Consider the following 21,466-nt stretch of genomic DNA (forward strand, 5'->3'; position numbering starts at 1 on the left):
GTCGACTTTTTGGGCAGGTTTGTGTCATTTCTGTCCCTCTTCCTGTTCCCACAGCAATGAAGCTGTGGGAAGCTCAGAGCCAGCACAGGAGGAAGGAACAGGGAAATCCATAGCCAGGGAATCAGACTGCAGCAGGGAGCTGCTGCCAGAGTTATTTGTGATGGTGTCAAGCACTATCACTGTCAGAAATACTTCTAATAAGTATTAAACACTTCTACTAAGTACTAAGCACTGTTAATAAGCACTAAGCCTTCTCATTACCTTTCCTGCCTGCAGGTGCCATGGACTAGTAAGATTCCAACTGGTTTTTCCATGAAAATAATTCCATTGGATTCCACTTGCTGTCCCTTCGAGCTCCCCTGAGCCTCCCCACAGCTCTGGCCTTGGGCTGTGCTGCTTGCAGATCCCCCAGACACGTGGCTTTTGTCCCCAAGGAGTCACTGCACAATTTGCACTCCAGGCTTTTACTCTTTCCAGCCAGTGTCCAGAGCAATGCCACAGTCTTGTTCTTCTCCTACAAACACAGAACCTGCTGTGTTTCTGGTTTAGATACAGCTTTGAATTAGGTTTTAAATCTGCCCATGGCAACTCCATTCCAGGGGTTATTGTGTTGATTTTCTTACCCTACACCAACTCACGTTTTCCCCACTTTGCCACATGTTTTATTTAAAGTGAACACTTTTGAATTTAATAAGCACCCTTCTGTGATGTTAACAGCAATCTGCCACATTATTACATTTTTTATTACCTCTGTCAGACTGTGCACCTGCTGAAATCATCTTCTGCCCATACATTCTCCATCCTGCTGTGCCTCTGTTGCCAAATGCTGTTTCCACATTGACCTGCAGCTCCAAACCTCAGCTCTGAATGCACTCAGGCCTTGCCTCTGGTGTTGTGACCCCAAGTTTTTGTCGATTTTCTGCTTTTCCACTTTTACCTCAAGCTTTTACATTTTAGAAAGCCTTTAATCCCCTTCTGACCTGGTGTCCACCTGGCTCAGGGGGAATTTCTGCCTTTTTTCCAGCCCAGCCCATTTCTAGTCACCACCAGACTGGGAAGCTCTTCCCTGTCACTCTGCTCTTTCATCCCTAAAACTCCATGTTCTGCTGCTGCTTCTTCAGCTTCTTGTGCTTTGAAAAACCAGTCTGATATCATATATACACCTAATCCAGTATTCCCTGAGAAGGTCCTTACCTTCAGATCTCATTATCCCTGAATTTCTGTCCAAGGGGGCTGCTTTGGTTCTGTGCCCAGCCATGAGGGGATGGTCACTGCTCTCTTCAGCTTGACCCTGCACAGGGAGTGATGCCAAGCACAGCAATCCCAGACCATCACTGAACCAAACATTTAATTCATGTGGGTCTCTCACTTGTTGAGCCACACACAAACCTCCAGAGGCTTTCTGCCCACAGTAAAATAAGCATTACACAAGGAGCTGTCAGGTGGTGGTGTTGCCTTCCTGCAGACACACACATAATCCTTGTCTTTATGCCTGAGCTGCTTTTTTAGTTCTCACTTCTACTTTGCTTATTAAGGGATTTTTTTCCCTTTTACATGTCTTGTAGAAATAGGGATTTTTAGTCCTCCAAACAACAATTTTCCACTTTGTTGCTGATTCACTTCACCAAAGACATCTCTAATGATCACCAGAACAACTCACACTTCTCTTCCAATTCATCTTTACTTTTTTTCAGCTGCAGTCTTACTGTCACCCTTGCAGCTCCTTTGATTCTATGCAAAACCCACTACTTTTCTGCTTTCAACCCCCAAATGCATATTCTCTGCCTCTTCATGGCTTCCAAGATATCACTTTTGATTTCTTTATTCCTTATCAGCTTCCTAATAATTAGTTCTCCATACTTCTCCCAGTGTCACTCTACACCATCTCCCAGCTGATCTCCCCAGCTGCCCCACTCACACCCTTAAGGTTCTACTTCCTTATCTTTTCAAACATTTCCCCCTTTCCAAGGGGTATCCCATTCCTCTATGCATTTCCAAACCAAACTACTCACTTTTTACATCAAATCTAGCAAGTGAATAAAAATACACTTAAATACACCAGAGTTGGTTTCATTCTGGAGCAAGTGTAGAATAGAAACACCACTGGAGCCAACAGGAATGTGGAGCAGGAAAATGTTATGGACTGAGCAGCCTCCATAGGCTGCTGCTTTTCTAGAAACATCCTAATTTGAAATAGTTCCCAAGTGCTAATGAGGTGGGTGCTGTCATCACTGGAGGGCCAGGGGCTGGAAATTGTGATTCTTTTTCTGCACCACTTTTGGCATTACAGTAATTTTATCCAAAGCAGGCACATGAAGTGACACCTCCACCAAGCAAGGAGCAGCTGAAGACCAACTCAACACTGCACACAGGGACAGCTCTCCCAAAGCCACATATCCCCACAGGTAAGAGATCTGGCAGTGGGAATTTCCTTCCCTCTGAACCAAAGAGTGTTTTGGATGAAAACCAGTGAGCTGCAGGCAGGGGCTGCTCCCCTCACCTGGCAGGCAGTAACTTGCTGCCAGACCTCCTGGCTGCAATGGTTTTGCAGCCACAAAAGCTCATTTTTGGCTGCCTCACATGCACTCAGCCCCCCACCATAAGCAGCCTGGCTGGACTCTGGCTCTGTGGTGTGAGAGCAGTGCCATGCCTGTGAGCCTTGCTGGGAAGACAACTGAACAGGAATTGAAAGCTTTTTTGGTGCTGGCTCTTGCTGGAAGAGCTCTAGAGCTGGCTCACTTGTTGCTCTGTGGAAAATCTTGGCAATTGGCTTTTCTTTGAGATGTCTCAGCTGCAGCTCAGGCTCCTGCTCAGAACATCCTTGTGATGCTGCAAGAGGCCTGGAGAATCCAGGTGATGCATTTCCTTGGAGAACAGATAAAGCACTCAAATCCTGTTTTGCAGAGATGAGTCAAATTTCCTGTTTCTGATCCTGGTGTGTGAGAACACCCTGGGTGGGACAGAGCTGTGAGCTGAGTCCATGTCCATGGATTCATGATGTGGTGGTGCTGAGTGCCTGCTCCCTTCATGGGAGTGATTCCCTGCACTCTCACACGAGGGGGAAGTGGCCAGGACCAATGGATTATTCACTTCATGCCATCTGTAATGTCCCAGAGCATTTGTACCAGGTGTTACTTCAGAACAGCTCACCCTGCATGCTGAAATGACCCATTTCCCTTCACAGGTGAGACTGAATGCACCAGCTGCATCTGCCAAGATGATCTTTGCAGCTCCTTTCCAGCTCCTCTCCAAAATGCTGTGATAAACCCCTCCTAACAGGGCTCTGCTCCCCTCACTAATGCTTTGTACCCTGGGATCTTAGTAAAACTCTGCCTTAGGGTAACATCTGCCATGAATTCTTGCAGGAGGCTGCAACAGGACAGCCAAGAGCTTCACTGCTCTCTCCCCTCACTCAGTAACACCAACACTTCCCAACCAGCAGCATCTACTGCCTTCCCCATGCCTACTCCCCTTTCCCATTTGCAGCCACAGCATATCCATCCCTGCAGCTGGGCCAGCAACGTGGACAAATTTCCCTATGGAAAGGACTGAATGGAGTGGGAGCTGGTTTTATTCCTGTTGCCATTTCAGCACAATTTAGCAGCTGGAAATGAGAAAGAGAAGCTGGTGCCACATGACAAAGCTTTCCACAGTCAGCATCCCTACAGCAGTGTTTAAAGAAGCAGGAGTTATTTCAGCAAACAGCAGATCCACAATCCTTCACCAAAGGTGGCAAATGGAGCCCCTTGAAAAATACAAGGGTAGACAGCCTGAGGTTTTCTTGGATCTTGTGATTTGGTCACGCTGCTGGAAGCTGAGGTAATCAATCTCTTGCTGCTGTTCTTTGCCCATTGCTGCTTTTCCTCCAATGGCTCCTTGCAGGTTGTGTATCTGAAGAAAGCCAAGCAGGATCCTCTGGGCTGAAGCCTCCTGGTCCCCAGACTCCACCCTACAGTTGTTGCAGGTTGCAATTGGCCCCAGGCACAGCAAACCTGGAGTTTCTGTCAACGTGTGGGGCCTTGTGCAAACCTCAGGGCTGGCACCTCATGAAAAGCCAGGGGTGTGTGAAGAGCTCAGGCTCCTGCTGGTGCTGCTTGGCTTCAGATACTGCTCAGGCCAACACCTTCCAAAGAGCACAAAGGCCGAGTTCCAGTTCCCATCCTGACTGGGAGAAGCAGGAGCTTGGAGCATTTGCCAGCCCAAACACCTCCCAGTGGACTCAGCCCCAGGTAGAGCCCAGCATTCCTGGCCCAACTCCCACCCACACAGCACCTCACCCTCACACATGGCCTGCAGCCAGCTCTCCTCCAGGAGGTTCAGAGCCTCAGGGCCAGGGCTGTTGGCTCTAAGGGCACAAAAGCATTCTGGGGAGGTCTGATTTTGAACTTTCTGCCCCCAAAGTTAAACCCTCCAGAGTCTGGGAAAGAAATCAAGCATACAGGCCAAGCTAGCAGCTTCTCTGCTCAGGACACTTCTGACAAAGCAACCAGGGGTGTCTACCAACGACCCATCATGGGACCAAGTGCAGCAGAACAATCACAGCCATCCCCTGGCAATGAGATGCCAACATCTGCAATTGCCTTTAAATGCTTTCAGAATGCTTAGCAAGTTAAGGGGACTTTTGAGAGACTCTGCTTTTCCTTTCTTAGTAAAAACAATATATAGGGTTGGAACAAAAGCTCTGTGGGTCACAGCAACAACTGATCTCAGTTACTAAACCTGCCTTGTGCACACTAAAAACCACCCCTGCAGAGGAATCCCTTCTCCTGAGCCTCTCCTGCCACGTGGCCTAGCATGTCCTGCAGCAGGGAGGGCTGATCCCAAGGAAAAACCCCAGGAGCTGGACTCCATGGTGCTGATGGGTCACTTCCTACCCAGCATATTCTAGGGTTCTATGAAAAGACACTTCCATACACCAAGATCTGCTCCTGGACCTGAAGCTTTTTTGGAGAATAAGGTAAAAGCTGAACACATTGACACAAGCAGAGAGCACAGCATCCAGGATCAGTGTATTTCCTGCCTTCATTCCCAGAAATGGCTGATCCTCTTCTGAAAACCCTTTCCTAGAAAGAAACCAGCCTTAGGTGGACACCTGACCTGCAAATGTGCTGTTTGATGGCTTCAGGTTAGGGGACATTCTCAGTAATGAAGAGGGATGTAAGCAATGCATCTGCTCCTTGCCTGTGCTGCTGACTGTGCCCAGCCTTGGGAAAAGGAGGGTTCCCAGCAGCAGAATTGGTTCTAATGCTGCTCTTCCATGCTGAGCTGCCTTAACCCCCCTGCCTGCACACAAGATGTGATTCAAGAGGATCAAGAGTAGGAGGAAATACCTCAGCATAACCTGCAGCATTCTTGGTATAAACCTCCTCATCTCTCCTCACTTACACAAAATGAGGCTCCTGCAAATTGCATTCCATGGGAACCTGTTTTAATTAATAATTCCCTTCTCTATTTCATATACCTTACAGGTTTTTTATATTTTAACACCCTTCACAAGAAACTGGTTCCAAAGATCTTTCATGAGCCGTATCCTGAGGAGCCACAACCACCTGCAAACCTGTTTTCCTTTCCTAGAAGGAAACTGGAAAGCAACTGGGTGCAGTAAATGCATGGCACAGAACACAGCAGGAGCAGAGGAAGGAGTCAGAGTTCTGCTCCTTGCAGTGACATTGCTGGGAAGCTGAAACTTCAGGTGACACATCCACAGCTGGAGACCTCAAGGCCTTGTGCATACCCTGCTCACAGCATCCAGTGTGCAGCTGATTTAACTTCAGAGAAGCCAAAACCTGACATGCTCCAAACCCAGCTTTGGGTAATTCTGTAAAACCTCTCATGAAAATCTCTGAGAAGGCCCTTCCTGGCCTTTGCAGGACACTAACAGGGCAAGTTCTCACCTCCTGGAATCATTAAACACTCTAACAAAAAAGGGAAAGATTTTCTCACCTCACCTGTACCCACCTGCTGGCAATTCCCATTCCCTCCAGGCAGTGCTTTTCCAACTCTTTGAGCCAGAAGGTTCCAGCTCCCCAGACAGATTCCCCAGCCCTGACACACTCAGGGATTCACAGGGCTGTTCAAAGGCTCTGCAGGTCTGTCCTTTCCAATCCAAGGCAATGAGAGAGAAATCAGTCCTTGCACACTCACATTCCCAGCAGGCTCTGACACTGCCTACCCTGAGAGGAATTCCACCATTTGCCCACACCAACTTGGCAATATTTACCCTTATTTACATACAAACTGGCATCCATTTAATTCAACTATTTAACTGCCACAAAGCACCTCTCAAAAAAAAGCCTTTTGGAAGAAGAGCACCCACATGACCTTCTGCAGAGGTGTAACACACACCCCTGGAGCCCTGCTGGAGGGGGTTCTGTGGGGACAGACCTTTTGGAGACCTTGAGAGCCCATCCAAACCTCTGGGCCCAATGGTGAGGCTGAGGCATCACTGGGTGTGGTACATGCAGATACATGAGCATACAGGAACGGTGAGAATATTTTTCTTTTTTTTTTCTTTTTTTTTAACAAAACATCAGAGAAAAGTGTTTTATTGTTACTAAAAAAAAAAAAAATAACCAAACAATGCTCTAGTGTTTTAGGCCATGGATTCTCTAGCTCAGATTCATGGGGTGGAACACGTTAACAGGGAAAGTGTCTCATGGACCTCTCCCCTCTGGCCACAACCAGGCACCTCCTCCCTTCCCCGTGGTGATCAAATCACATCCTCAGGCAAGTACAGCAATTGTTTACATGTAAAAGTAAGATTAGGAAAGTAATGTATTTGTAGGCTTTCTTCCCTTTTTTTTTTTGTTTCTTTTTGTTGTTTTTTTTTTTTTAAAGAAGTGATTTAGCAGCTGGAAAGAAAAAGACAGCATCATGTGAGCAGTCAGTGCTGCAGACACCCCCAGCAAACGCTCCACAGGTTACTCACGGTCCATGGCCCACAGTTCACAAAGCATATTTCAGGGCTTCCCCAGCCTGGCAGAGTCCTTGATGGCAGGTGATCCTCTCAGTGAGCTCATCTTGGCTGGCAGCAGCTGGGTCTGGAGCAGCAGCCCGGCTCCCCCTGGGCACGGGAAGGGCTCCCAGGGCTGTGGCTGTGCCCTGGCTGTGCTGGCACGCACAGGATGGGCAGCGCCGCTCCTGCATCCTGCACCCTCCTGCCGTGGGCTGTCGGATCTCGGCTCTCACAGCTGCGCCTCCGGAGCTGCCAGGGTCACAAGTCCCCTCTGATCCACGTCCCAGAGACCCAGCTGGGGTCGGGCACCGTCCGCCCTGAGGCCACGTCCCAGCCTGGGGACCAACCGCTCCCGGCTCCCGCTCGGCCCCGCAGCCACCAGCCGCTCCTTGGCCCGGGGCTTCTCGGCACAACTGAATCCCCTTTTTGCGTTTTTTTTTCCTTTTTTTAAACAACAATTGCTCTCACCCTTCATTTTTGGTAGTCACACATACAGACACACACAATATGTACACAATTTGGGCCCGAGGACCTACGGCATGCCAAGGAAGCCAGCACCGCTCAGGATGGTGCACACATTCAGCAGCTGTCAAAGGAGAAGTCGTTTTACTTTCTTTTAAACTTGCAATGTTTGTCTTTATTTTGTTCTTTATATTTTGAAAGTGAAAAGAAATAGTATTGAGTCAATTTCTTTCTTTTTTTTTTTTTTTTTTTTTTTAAATATTTGTTCTATGTATTTACAAGCCTTAAAGTTGCTCTAAAGGTTCTCAAAGTATCACTAGTACTTTTTTCCCCGGGGTAGCACGGTTTTCAATGAGTTATTTTCGGAGCACTCTGGTCCGCTGCGGTTTTCTCAAATGCATTTTTCTTCCGATCCAAGGTTATGTATGGTTTGATTACTATTTTCTTTTTAAATTTCTGAAGCAAGCTGAGAGGCAGGCAGAAAAATCTGATGACAATAAAAAAAAATTGATCTTGTCCTCATCTAGCTCACCCCAACCCCCTTCAAAGTTTTGTTGGTTTATCATGCTTTGAAACAAAACTGAGGTGCGTATGAAGGGGAGGGAAATTTATTTCTTTGCTTTTGTTCTATTATACAATTTGTTTACAGAAACTGCAAATTTAAAAATTACACTGGCATTTGCAGTCCTTAAAATAATAAATTAAAAGTTTTCAACTTGTTTTTGCTAAACAGATTCGTTTTGCTGTGTGTTTTCCTAAGTATGAGTCCTTGTTTAAAAAGAAAAGAAAAAGATTAAAACAGAAAATATTTTCTATAAATAATACATGTATTTTGGTTTAGTGCTCCCGCCCTCAGGTTTGAAGTTTACTTTTTGTGGGTTTGTTTTCAAGTACCTTTTTGCCTCCATGATCACCTCGGTGTTTATCGGGTTTTACCTCTCCCACTCGTGCGTGCGTGGGGCAAGGGGGGTCTGCGAGAGAGAATTGGCCTTGCTGCACTGTGATTGGCGAAGACGTGAAACTTTTTAAAAAAATACTTAAATTGTTTCTTTTTTTTTTGTTTGTTTGTTTGTTTTAAATCTGTATTTTTAAGTTTTAATTATCCTCTGACTCCTCTTCGGCCTCCCGTAGCCACGTGAAGAACGCCGTGACGGATTTCAGCGCTACTCCTTTCCCGTTCTGCTCCGCCGGGTCCTTGCTGCTTTCCCACTTGTAGAAGGCATCCTCCGAAATGACCTCCTCGTCATACAGGCAATCAAAAAACATCCGCAACAAATCTGCAGTAATGGAATAAAGGCAGCGACATCTGTCAGCCCTGGCTGACATAAAGGGATTAACGCGACCTCTTGGCACGGGAGATGGAGGGACAAGGACAACACTCAGTTATTGCTTCTGGCTGCTCACACCCAGGTGAGGGGGAAAACCAACCCCTCTGCCACTGTCAGAGGAGAGGGAGAGCTGGCAAAGCAGCTGTGGGAATATGTTATCAATATCTTATCTAGAGACTGGCTGGCAAGCAGGAGCCCAGCAGCTCTGGGAGCCCATCTCCTCTGCACCACATGGCTGGATTCCCTCCAAGCCTGGATTTTTGTGGCTCATCAGAGAGATAATGCCCAGCTAATGTCATAAAGGGCACTAAGGATGATCATGTTGGATGTTTTGAGCCACTCAAAACTCATTTTGTGCTGTAGATTCTCTGGGAATCCCTGCTTCTTTGGGTACTCCCTTGCCTCTTGTCCCACAAGGGTTTTCTGGAGCATCTCTGGGACAAAACTCATCAGTTGACCAACTCATTTTATTCCCTCCAAGCCCAGACATCTGTGGAGTAGCAATGCAATAACAACACCCATGGTGTCACATGCCCAGGTACTGCAAACTCAGATTATTTTTTACTGCTCTTTTTTTGCTCTCTTTTTATCAGCAGAGGTTTGTCCTTCCTTCTGTGTGGCTGCTCACAGGAACAACCAAAAGAAGAGCCAGCCTCTGGCCAAGCATTTGGGAACTTGAGCTGCTCTAAAAACCTGGGATCTGGACAAGCTGAACCCACCCTCACCAGCATTTTTAGAGCAGCATTTGAGCTGCTCTAAAAACCTGGGATCTGGACAAGCTGAGCCCACCCTCACCAGCTCCTCTCATCAGCCACCTACAGAGGTAAGGAAAGTACAACCTCTTTCCATCTCCCACAGAACCCCCTGCCCTTATCCAGGCTCAGAACCCCAGCACAGAGGCAACACTTACTAGGAGGTTGATCAAGTTTTACTATTGATGCTTGTAGTGCATAAAGTGCTTGTAGTTCCTTCTCTGTGTCTGAGTCCAGGTACTTGAGTAAGATGGGCACTCTCTGTTTGATCACAGCAGTGTCCACTCGGAAGCTGGAAGAGTCCGCTGGGGAGAGGAGGAGAAAGCAGGGTCAGCAACCATGGGACAGGGACAGGTCTTTGACTGCCTTTACTAATGCAAACAGCAATCACAAACACAGTTCAGAGTGGAGAGAAAAGGAGGATGAGAAACAAAAGGAAGTATTTTTGGTTAATGGCTATTTCTGGAAGTCTTGGTCCTTACAGTTCCCCACGTTCACTTCCTGCAGTGACCCCAGCTCTAACACAAGCAGAAGCAGCACAACCTTACTTTGCAGTGCAAATGGTGTCTCCAGAGACAACTGCATTAAAAAGGGTTTTAGAAAATTCTTTTTTTTCTAAAAATACCAGAAAGAGAAATCATAAGTTGCACATGATATAGGAAATAGTGAATATATAAAAATATGCATTAGAAGTCCATCAGCCACAAGGATGAATTATTCAGCAGCTTTCAAGTAGATCATGCAACCCAATTAAGTGATATTTTGAAAACAAAAGAAAAAACTCAGTCAGAGGCAAGCTCAAAATTTACACCAGAGGATGATTTTCCTTACACAACAGGGATCCCTTAAGCACTGGAAATGAAGTCCTGTGTCTCTGCTAACACTAGGTGGCACGAGCAGGGCTCTGCTCCCAGAGAGAGGAAGGAGCTGGCCTGTCCCTCCCCTCCCTCACTGGTGGAATCCAGCCCTGTTCTCTCCCTGACATCACAGCTCAGAGCACAACCAGACCCTTTACAAGCAGCACTTTTTGCTGTGCCAGATGCCAACAGTGAAGTTAAAGCAAACCAAGTGATCTGAGCAGATGTTTCTGGCTGCAGTGCTTTGCTCAAGCCCCACTGAGGGCTCGAGGCTCACGTGTCTGGCTCTGGAGCCTTTCCTTCCCTGTGCTTCCAGCTGTACAGTCAGGCACTCCCCATAACCCCTCCTTCCAAAACTGAAACTTTGGACAGAAAACTCTCACAAGCCTGAGCCCCAGACTGGCTTCTTCCTGCTGCCCACACATCTTTGCTGCCACAGGAGTGGAAATGTTAATTGCCTGAACGGTGATCTCAGTCATTTCCACCTTCCTTAAGAAAATCAGTGAGCAACCTGGCATTACCCAGAGCTGTCTGAGAGCCCTGCTCACACAAGGTCACTGGGACACACCAGGGTCACCTCAGGAACTCCATACCCAGCAAAGCACCCAGCTGTCACATGGGGAAGGGACACCCTGCTCTCAGGCACAATCCCAAATGATGAAAAAGCCTTAGTGTGAGACAAAACACAGCCTTGGCCAGGGAAATGTGATATAAACCTCAAAAATACCACATAATTCTTTGCAGTTTGGTTGTGTGGTGTTTACACTGCAAGTTACTCACCTATAATAGCTGCTTTACAAACTGCTGTCATTAAAGCTCTAAGGAATGTAGGTGAACTCATCTGGCTTTCATCTAGATTAGCCTGGAATCGAGAGGAAATGGACCAGTTAAAAACACTGCAGGGCTGCAAAACTCCAGTGCTGAACCTGGCAGCAAGTCCAGGCTCAGCTCTGCTGTGCACAAACCCAGCTCAGCCCTGCACACTCAGCTCCCCCCTCACTCCTGGAGCTCCCTCAGGAGCATCAGCTGCTCCCCTGGGATCCTTGTGCCTCTGAGCACCTCCCACAAGGAGCTGTGAACCAAACCAGCCCCGCCGGGCTCCTGCAACGCCCTCACAACAGTCCCAGAGAGTTTTGGGCTTTTCCAACCACCTTCACAGTGTGCTCCTTGGGTGGAGATTGTTTGCTTTGTAAAAGAAATTCAGGGAATGGCTGTGGAAACTGTCCAAGGCTCCAAAGAGCCTGTGGGTGATCCCAGATTTTCAGTGCTGCTTTCATCCCACTCTCAACTCCTCTAACAGCAGTGGAAAAATGACATTTCTAACACCTTGCTCTGCCACAGAAATAACTGAACTGAAGCTGACCAAGGTTTAGTACAAGCACAGAGGTAAATGCATAGGTTGGGTTTAATTTCAGACACTAAACATCTGAGCTAAAGGCAGCCAGAGACCGACAGCAAACACCAGTGGGTTGAGAGGCCTTTTCCTCTTTCTTTTTCTTTATTTTTATTTTCCCTTCCAGTGCCTGGCCCAGTGCACTGGGAAAAGGTGTTCTCAGTGACTGCCCAGGATGTTTTTACAGTGGGAAATTTGGAGAGGTCATGTTGGGAAAAAATAGTGAGAAGCTTCTCTTCCCTATTTTATGAAGAAACAATGTAGCAGTGTACATCTAAAATACACTAAGTGGCAGAAGCAGGATATTCAGTGTCAGAAAGTCTACAGTATTTAAAAGGTTACACAGTTAATAAGGCTAAAAGCCTTCCTTCCTAAAACTGACTCTTAAATACTGATTATAATTTAGATTTTAATTCTTTGGAAGTGTTGATTGCACAGACCAAATCCTCACAGTGTCCCATAAGCTGAGAGGTTCAGATCAGAACATATTTACAAAAGCAGGTAAGCAGTCTGCAAGGAGGGTGAAAATCTCTTTGTACCTCTACCCAATCAAAGATTTGTTCATCATTCGCCTTGTCCTCAACAATGAGTTTTTCCAGCTGCTTGTTCAGCTCTTCTGCAGACAGTTCTTTCTCTGAAAGTGCTTCTGAGGAACTGGAACAGTCAGACTCCGTGAATTCCAACTTCTGCAACACCACATGTGATGATGAGAATTAGTGAAATGTACTTTCCTAGCCTGAATTACACCACACTGAAGCAGGAAACTCCATTTAATTTTGCTTCCTGGCATCTCTCAGCTGCTCAGTTATCGTTACAATATCAACTTTCCCTGCTCCAAAGGTTAGGAAGCATTTTACACATGGGAACTCCATTATCCAGCAAAGATCAGCTCCAGCACAAAATCAAGTGTGCATTGCCTGGCTGGAGCTATGGGGGCTGGAATGCAACAACCAGAGCTGGCACTGGCTCATAGGAATTGCAGCCAATGCCCCAATTCCTTGAGAACTGTGACAGAAGAGCTGCAGTCCCCTCAGCAAGGCCCAGTCCATGGGAATAATTTCATTTCCTGCAGCACTCCCAAAGTGCCAGAACAGGGCAGTGGATCACTCAGAGCTCCAAAGGGAGACAGTGACTTCCTGAGGAGCAGCACCAGCAAGAGGTGAGGGGCCTCCATCAGTCCTGGCTCGCTCCAGGACCATAACCCAAGGTGGATGAGTGAATAACTGCCACCATTAATTGTGGCCCTTCTGCAGATTGTCTCTCCTTGCTCTAAAACTCATTATTGAATGTTTTTTTCCCAGCTGGAGAAACAGGTTTCCTAGAGGAAGCCAGGTGATTGAAGATGCGTGTCTGGGAGCAGCAGGGACAGGCTTGTCCTCCCTGTGCTTCACAAGGTGGTGCTGAAATCATCTTGGAAATCATCTACCCCAACTTGGAGACACCTCACCCCATATTCCAACTGCACATAAGCAAAGGATGGAAGAGGATGAACAAACAGGATAATCAAACAAATGATGTGAACTCACCTGTTCCATGAGAAAGGTATGTACATCCTCCCCTTCGGGCAAGTAGTCCTTCCAACTGAGGCCAGACTCCCTCCATAAGGCTCCCACTTTCTTATGGCTCTGAAACACAAGAGTTTGTCCCTTTAAAGAGCTGAGGGACACCCTGGCTACTCACAGGGGCCGGAATGGTGCAGCTGTGTCAGGAGGAATAAAGGACAGTTCAGGCACCCCACACACACCCAGCAACAAGTGAGAACATCTGGAGACCCCGTGCAGGAGGAGCCCCATGTGCTGCAGAGCAGCCCCATGTGCTGCAGAGGAGCCCCATGTGCTGCAGAGGAGCCCCCTGAGCTGCAGAGGAGCCCCATGTGCTGCAGAGCAGCCCCATGAGCTGCAGAGGAGCCCCATGTGCTGCAGAGGAGCCCCATGTGCAGTCCCCCAGGGATGCACATCCTGTCAGGTGGGCAGCGCCTCGTGACGGGAATGGGCAAGGCAGGAGTGACACGGGGGACCCAGAGCAGTGACACGTGGGACAGGGCACCTTCCACACCTGACTCAGCCCCTGCTCCTGCCTTGCTCCATCACACACTCCCTTGCCTTGACAGGAAGGCTCTGGCAATCTGCTCCTTTGAGAGAACTCCTCATTCACTCAGCTGTTTTCTGTGCAGAAACCAAGCCTCCAATTCAGGCACATAATCCCAAATCCTCTCTTCAGTTCCTAGAGTTTATGCAAACCTTGAGAGCAGTGCCCTTGAGCACAGACAGTTCAGCCTTTTGCAGCCTCTAATGTCACACTGACCTTTGAGCCTCCTGCCTCAGAGAGCACAGTTCTGACACACACAGTTCTGACAAGAAGAAAAATGCTGAGCACAACCAGCTCTTTTCACCCAAATGCTTTGCCAAAGTTTCACCTTACAGCACCTGCTCACAGGAGATCACTGAGCAGCCTAAGTCAAGCTGAGAAATGCTGCCTGATTCTCAGTTTACAAAGCAGATTACAATTTTCAGTTTACAATACAGGTTGTTAAGAGCCAACTGTGCGTAGTTCCTGCTCTGATCCACCAAGATCTGGGTTAGATGGCTGATGTTACACTGAAATACCCAAGTCCAAGTCTTGGACTGGACAAGATCTGATCAGAAAGCTGTGGCAGAAACAGAGACCCAAGGCTGTGCTTCCACACCCAGAGCACAGCAGCTTTTCTTTCACAGAATAGTTTAAAAAAAAAATGGAAGTTGACTGTCCAAACAAGCACAAGACTAAAATAAATAAATAAAAAGTCACTCTTTGCACTGTTGGACTGAAATGCTCCTGGAACATTCAACCTTACTTGAATGCATGCTTGAAAAAACAAACAAACAAAAAAAAAAAGGTAAGTGAGGGATTTTACAGGGTTGGAAATAGACACTATCCAAAGTGTAGGATTCAGCTGAATCAAAAAAAAAAAAAAAAAAAAAAAAAAAAAAAAAAAAGACAAAAATGGAGATGAGTTATAGGGAAACCACCCAACAGGTTGGACCCGCAGCTGTGAGGTGTGCAAGACAAGAGAGCTCTCGGAGTCACGGGGTCAGGAGGTGTCACTGCCCCAGGGCCGGGTGAACCTCAACAGTCGGCAGCTTTGCTTTGGATAAGCACAGAGCAGCGTGAGGCCATGGCAGCTTATCCGAACCCTGAGAACCTCTGCGCTCTGCAAGAACCGTTCTCTCGCAAGATTCCCGGCACCTGCTGCTTCTGTCAGCCCAGAAATCCCTTGAGCATGGCCCTCTTGCAGTATTTCAGCACTCTTAGCTTCTGGGAGAAGCCAGGTGCAAAGGTACCTGCAAAAGGGAAAAGCGATGAGAAAACAAAAAGTTAACTCAGCTTTTTGGAACCTCCTAAGGCTTGGTTGGAAACTGGGGGTGCGAGGCAGCTTTCCTAAGTTAGCTGGACTGGCTGGCCCATCCCTAAATGTCCTCAGGTGGGAATGGTGAAGGTTTCATGCATGAACACGAGCGCTGCATCCACTCCTCCCTCTGGAGGACAGCAGCATGGGGCACTCACCATTTGTTTGCATAGAAGGTGCAAGATTTCAGCAAGCAAGACGCCGGCTCTTCCCACAGGAAGCAAGGGTTTGCTAAATTCTCTAGAATCAAAGAAAAACAGGTGTTTTTCTGTTACCATTTGTATTTGGGATGTAAATCCAGGGGGAGTGACTAAACTGAGGGAGGAAATCAGCTTTAACTTCTGCCAGGGAGGAAGGATTTGATTAATCCAGCACTGGTAATAAAACATTTAGTGATGCAGTGACCTTGTCACAACAGGGCTAATTACAAAGACTTGAATTTTACATTAAAAAAAAAATATATATTTTAGTGATGCAGTGACCTTGTCACAACAGGGCTAATTACAAAGACTTGAATTTTACATCCAAAGAAATTTATATTTATGTCAAATCCAGTCATTTTTTGTGGGATGCTGCACTTGGGTAGAGGGAAAAGACTGTTATTTTCTTAATATACTGGTAATAGAAATAGGAACCATTGAACTGGTTCACAGTTAATCCCCAAATATATGAGGACATCCAAAAAACACAGGAATTCTGCTCCAGGAAATGGTTTCTGGTCTTGCAGACAAGGTTTTGTGCCTGTTTAAGGCAGTGCCCAGGTGGCAGAGACATGGAATCCCACAGTTTGGGCAGGGACACCTTCCACTGTCCCAGGCTGCCCCAAGGCCCACCCAGCCTGGCCTTGAACACCTCCAGGGATGAGGCAGCCACAGCTGCTCTGGGCAAACTATGCCAGGGCCTCCTCACCCTCCCAGAGAGGAATTGATTCCAATCCCACCTAGCCCAGCCCTCCCTTTAGTTACCCTCTGACCCTCTGCAATGCCTCACTCTGTGCAGGTCCAATTCCCAGAGCCTCTGTGCTCCCAAATCACTCCACTCCACAGCACTGAACTCAGTGGAACCAACTGAGTTATGGATACCAAGCTCAGCTGGAACCAACAGCAGAGTTATGGATAAAACCCTTCTCCAAGGGTGAAAGCACCAAGCTCCCTTCCCAGCAGAGCTCTCAGGCTGGTGTGCAAGAGCTCTCCTGTGGGAGCTGAGCCTCCTGCACTGCTCATCCTCCACTAGTGATGGAAACCACACAGAGAAATCCCTGCAGGCACAGCTGGGAAAGCATCACTTACTGTATAAGTTCTCTCATAGAGATTCCTCCTTCTTTTAACATGGGGGTCACCAACTCAGCCAGGTACAGCCAGATATGGGGGATATCTATGGCCATGTCATCTGCCATCTCCAGGGTCTCAGAGAAACTTCACAAAGAGGAAAAAACATCAAGTGTTAAATAAAATTTCATTGGAGACATTTTCTTCAAAGAAATCTGTGCTTTAAAACTATTTTGTAACATAAAAGAGGAATGAAGAGGGAGAGGAGTGAGGAGAATCACAAAGGTACCAAAAACCTATTGCCATTTTATGCCTTTGGTACTTCCAAACTGCCAAGGCTGAATTTCTCCATGCAGTAACAAGGAGAATATGTGGAAAAGACACCACTTTTTGTAGATCCAACAGATCCATCCAGGAAACCACCAGTTATAATAATTCTTATATCCAGTACCAAATCACTTGTTAAACAGTAACATCTATAAAACTAAAAAGCTTTCTTGTCTGTATATATAAACCATCAAGTAAATGAAACATTCTTAAAAATATCCAAACATTTAGAGAAGGGGGTTAATCCTAGCAGAATTCCAAATGTAAGGAAAGCAGTGAAATGTCTGTAAGAACTCAGTTCAGCAGAGGGGAGTTTCTATCTGCAGCAGGAATTACAGCACTGCTCCCCAGGGATACACTTTCCAGAATGGCTCAAAACTCTTCTTTCCCATGAAACCCTTGCAGGTGGCTTCACTTCCCATGCCTGGGATATGGTAATTTTTCTGCTCTCCTTTCCTAATTTCCATCATGGTTTGTTTCTCCCTGAAAACCTTGAAAAGTCAATGTCCTCTTTAATGACTATAAATCCACATTTTTTCTTGTTTCAAACCAGGAACCATTTCCATTGTTTTATTCTTTGCAACCTCTGCTACTCCTCCAGCCTTTCTGTCAGAAATCATTTTCCTGTTGTGCATCTCCCCAGCCATAGGGTGGGACCAGTGTTCATCCTGTGATCCCTCATGACACGGTCACGTCTCCTGTGTCAGTGGGTGAGGTGGCTTCTGGTGCTCTCCTCAGCACCCTCTGAACACCACTTGCCCTTTCCATCATCTTCAGGAGTTGTTTCACATTGTTTATGTCACATTCAGAGCACAGATCCAAGTATTTCATCCAGATCCACTTATCCAAACTCCAGGAAGCTCAGGAACAGCTTTAATCAGAATACATTCTGGATGTGCATCACCTCAAACGAGTCCCTCTGACCATCAGTGCTGTGTGGACACAAGAGGATTCCCTGTGGATTTAGATTTTTTCAGCAGTTCCATGTGGTTTTGAGCTCAGCCTGCCTAAACCTTTCCTGTGATCTGGACAAAGTTCAGGGGCAGACACAGGTGCAGGGAGTTTCCTGTTGGAGTGGTTGGTGGTACCACAATGACACAGACTCAGATTAAAGCCAGACAGTATGGAATATTAATCCCAATATTTCTGGGTGTGTTGTGCCTGGCCTTGTCTGGTCCTTGCTGCTGGGCCAAAGGCAGCAGCTGTGGTTTCACCTCAGAGACACCTTTGGCCAGCTGGGTGCTGCAGCTGGCACTCAGAACAAATCCAGGCATAGCAGGAACTCAGTTTACCTCTGGTGGAAAAGGTTCAGGAGATGGTGAAGAGAAAAAGGAGAGGATTCTGCTGTAGAGTTTTAATGCAGAGTTTATTCCAGGATGACAGACTCTGAATCTTGTACCAGCTCCCAACAGAATCCAGACCCCATGGTCCCATCTCCTTTTAAACCCAGGGACAGGGGAGGGGAAAGGAGAGGTTGGCACAGCTGGGGGCTTGGGATGGGTGAAACAGGAAATGGCATCACCCTGCAACAAGACAGAACCAACTCCTCAGCAACTCAGTGCACTTCATCTGCTCCTTCACTGCTGCCTTTGTGCCTATCCCTGTTTTATCCCTCCTGCTCTGCACCCCAGTGAGGACTGAGAGCCACCAGGGACTCCATGGGAGCAGGGATTGTTTTAGGACTGGACAGCAGGTTGGGAACACAAATCTCAGGGAGCTGAAATGAGCCAGCAGCCAAAACTCAGGCCTCTCTTGGCAGGTCCAACCCTTCTGCTGTGTGTTCTGCTCCTCAGCCCCTCGAGGGAAATGTCAGGGTGTGTCCCTTCTTCCCAGGGGGACAGTGCCTGAGCCTCTGGGTGCACAGGAGCTCAGAGCTCCCAGGTACTGATGTTGTGTGAAGGATTCTGATTGCCTCCTCTTCCAGTTACATTCAGGGATTTGCAAAAGTCAAACAGGGAGAAATGCAGCACAAACAGGGATCTGAGCACACACATTTAAACAGACACCTACAGATCTGCTTCAAAATAAAAGCTGATATAAATATGAACATATTTATGTTCACTAAGGCATCTGAAACACTTTAAAATATATTACAATAATAATATTCCTTATAAATACACCCAAATGATCCAGTCCTTCTATAAGAACGTGTGGGGAGGGCAGGATACCAAAACAAGGTGGGAGATCATTTCTCTGCAGCACAGCATCCATTTACAAGAAACACTGCAGAAAAGAATCTGTGGATTCTCTGTGCAGAATACCAACCCCTTGAAGAACTCCTGCTTGCTCAGCTTTCCTGAGTGCACCAGCTGATGTAACAACTGGCCCATGTGATCCCTGGTGATCTGGCTCCGCTCCAGCGTGGACTCCACGCCCACACGCACGAACACGGGCAGCAGGCTCTGGGCACTGAGCTCCTCCACGCACTGCATGGCCTCCTGTGAACAGCACACAGAGTCAGCCCCAGTGGTGACAAACACAGCCTCCTGTGGAACAGCACACAGAGTCACCCTCCAGTGGGCAGTAACAAACACAGCCTGCACTGGACAGCAGCACACACAGCCTGCACTGGACAGCAGCACACAGAGTCACCCTGCACTGGACAGCAGCAAACACAGCCTCCTGTGAACAGCACACAGAGTCACCCTCCAGTGGACAGCACAAACACAGCCTGCACTGGACAGCAGCACACACAGCCTCCTGTGGAACAGCACACAGAGTCATCCTCCACTGGACAGTAACAAACACACCCTGCACTGGACAGCAGCAAACACAGCCTGCACTGGACAGCAGCACACACAGCCTCCTGTGGAACAGCAACAAACACACCCTCCAGTGGAACAGCACACAGAGTCACCCTCCAGTGTTCAGCAGCAAACACAGCCTGCACTGGACAGCACAAACACAGCCTGCACTGGACAGCAGCACACACACCCTGCACTGGACAGCACAAACACAGCCTGCACTGACCAGCAGCACACACAGCCTCCTGTGGAACAGCAACAAACACAGCCTGCACTGGACAGCACAAACACAGTCTCTACTTAACAGCAACAAACACAGCCTCCAGTGGAACAGCACACAGAGTCACCCTCCACTGGACAGCAGCACACAGAGTCACCCTCCAGTGTTCAGCAGCAAACACAGCCTGCACTGACCAGCAGCAAACACAGCCTCCAGTGGAACAGCACACAGAGTCACCCTCCACTGGACAGCAGCAAACACAGCCTGCACTGGACAGCACAAACACAGCCTGCACTGAACAGCACAAACACACCCTGCACTGAACAGCACAAACACAGCCTGCAGTGGACAGCAGCAAACACAGCCTCCAGTGGAACAGCACACAGAGTCACCTTCCAGTGGACAGCAGCAAACACAGCCTCTACTTAACAGCAGCAAACACACCCTGCACTGGACAGCACAAACACACCCTGCACTGACCAGCAGCAAACACACCCTGCACTGACCAGCAGCAAACACACCCTGCACTGGACAGCACAAACACACCCTGCACTGGACAGCACAAACACAGCCTGCACTGGACAGCAGCACACACACCCTGCACTGGACAGCAGCAAACACACCCTGCACTGGACAGCAGCAAACACAGCCTGCACTGGAAAGCAGCAAACACGTGGCACAAGAGTATTTCCTACTGCAACATCGGGGATTTTTGGTGAAATGAGGATTTAGTGAGGCTGCCAGGCAAAGTGGTTCCTATTCAGTGGTTCCTAATTCAGTGAGGTTCCATAGTCTCATTGAATTAGGCTGTGGAACCTCATCACATAATAACTTATACCACTCAGGTAACAAATCACATTCCAGGGCTGCTTGGGAAATGGCAAAAGTTATCTTCTGGATGCCACCAAAACACTGATTGCTATATCAAATATCAAGTCAAAAAACAGGTATCAGATCAGATTTGTTACTGATCTGACCAGGCACAAATGCCTGTGTTACAAACCCACAGCCCACCAAGGAGCAGAAAATAGCTGGGGAGCACTTGGAGAAGATTTCCCCTCTCTAAAGCTGCCACTTCCTGAGTTGAGCATTTTGCAGCCTAAACAAAGAAACACTCAGAGCCTTTGAGAGCAGCTTTTAAAGTCTCACAAGGGCTTTCCAGTGACCTTCTGGGTCCAGCCCACAGATCTCAGTGGCCTTCCTGACCACAGGCACCTGCTCTGTGACTGCTTATGCCTTGAGCTACCAAGAGCTGGCAGCCCCAGATGAGTTTCCTCAGGCCCTGTAGGTTTTTCCTGCAGGTCAGGAGCCCGGTGGTCCTGGCCTGTGTGCTCAGGTTGGAGCTGTCCTGGGACACACAGGGAGCCCTGCTGGCTGACCCTGCTGTCACCAGGGTCACAGCTCAGCTGTTTGAGCTCACAGTCAGGCCAGACTCTGGGACCAAAGCCCTGCAAGGGGCTGCTCCTCTGCTCTGCACAGCAGGAGCTCACTCACAGGTGGCTGCAGGAACAAGAGTTCAAGCAGTCAGAGCTTTGCTGCACCTGAAGAGCACCAAGAATCCCTCAGTACCAAGCAATTCCTGATGCAAACAAACTGCCTTGATTCCATGGACTTTGAACCAGCCCTGCCCTGTCTAATGCACTTCAGCTCCACTTGCAGCCAGCCACAGAAATACACTGCTGGATTTGCAAACAGGGAACTGAAGAGGCCCCTTCATCACAGGCATCCAGGGGAGCCTTTGGAGTCCATCATAAGCAGGAAAAAGAGCAGAGACT

The 21,466-nt window shown here is 47.8% G+C and overlaps 1 protein-coding gene across 13 annotated transcripts in view; it reads right to left on the minus strand.

Moving 5' to 3' along the window:
- Positions 1-7,642: 7,642 nt before the first annotated feature.
- The window catches only part of EIF4G3 (eukaryotic translation initiation factor 4 gamma 3), a 149,655-nt gene continuing 135,831 nt past the window's right edge, over positions 7,643-21,466 (minus strand). For all 13 annotated transcript variants that reach the window (XM_077190213.1, XM_077190212.1, XM_054648004.2 and 10 more), the window contains 8 exons: positions 18,993-19,165; positions 16,422-16,547; positions 15,291-15,372; positions 13,274-13,372; positions 12,287-12,433; positions 11,135-11,216; positions 9,656-9,802; positions 7,643-8,694 (listed from right to left, as the gene is read on the minus strand). In XM_077190213.1, the coding sequence (XP_077046328.1) occupies positions 8,513-8,694; positions 9,656-9,802; positions 11,135-11,216; positions 12,287-12,433; positions 13,274-13,372; positions 15,291-15,372; positions 16,422-16,547; positions 18,993-19,165 (1,038 nt within the window). In that variant the 3' untranslated portion in view covers positions 7,643-8,512. The remainder of the gene's footprint in view (positions 8,695-9,655; positions 9,803-11,134; positions 11,217-12,286; positions 12,434-13,273; positions 13,373-15,290; positions 15,373-16,421; positions 16,548-18,992; positions 19,166-21,466) is intronic.

Source organism: Agelaius phoeniceus, chromosome 24 (assembly GCF_051311805.1).
Source record: "Agelaius phoeniceus isolate bAgePho1 chromosome 24, bAgePho1.hap1, whole genome shotgun sequence".
NCBI classification, from domain to species: Eukaryota; Metazoa; Chordata; class Aves; order Passeriformes; family Icteridae; genus Agelaius; species Agelaius phoeniceus.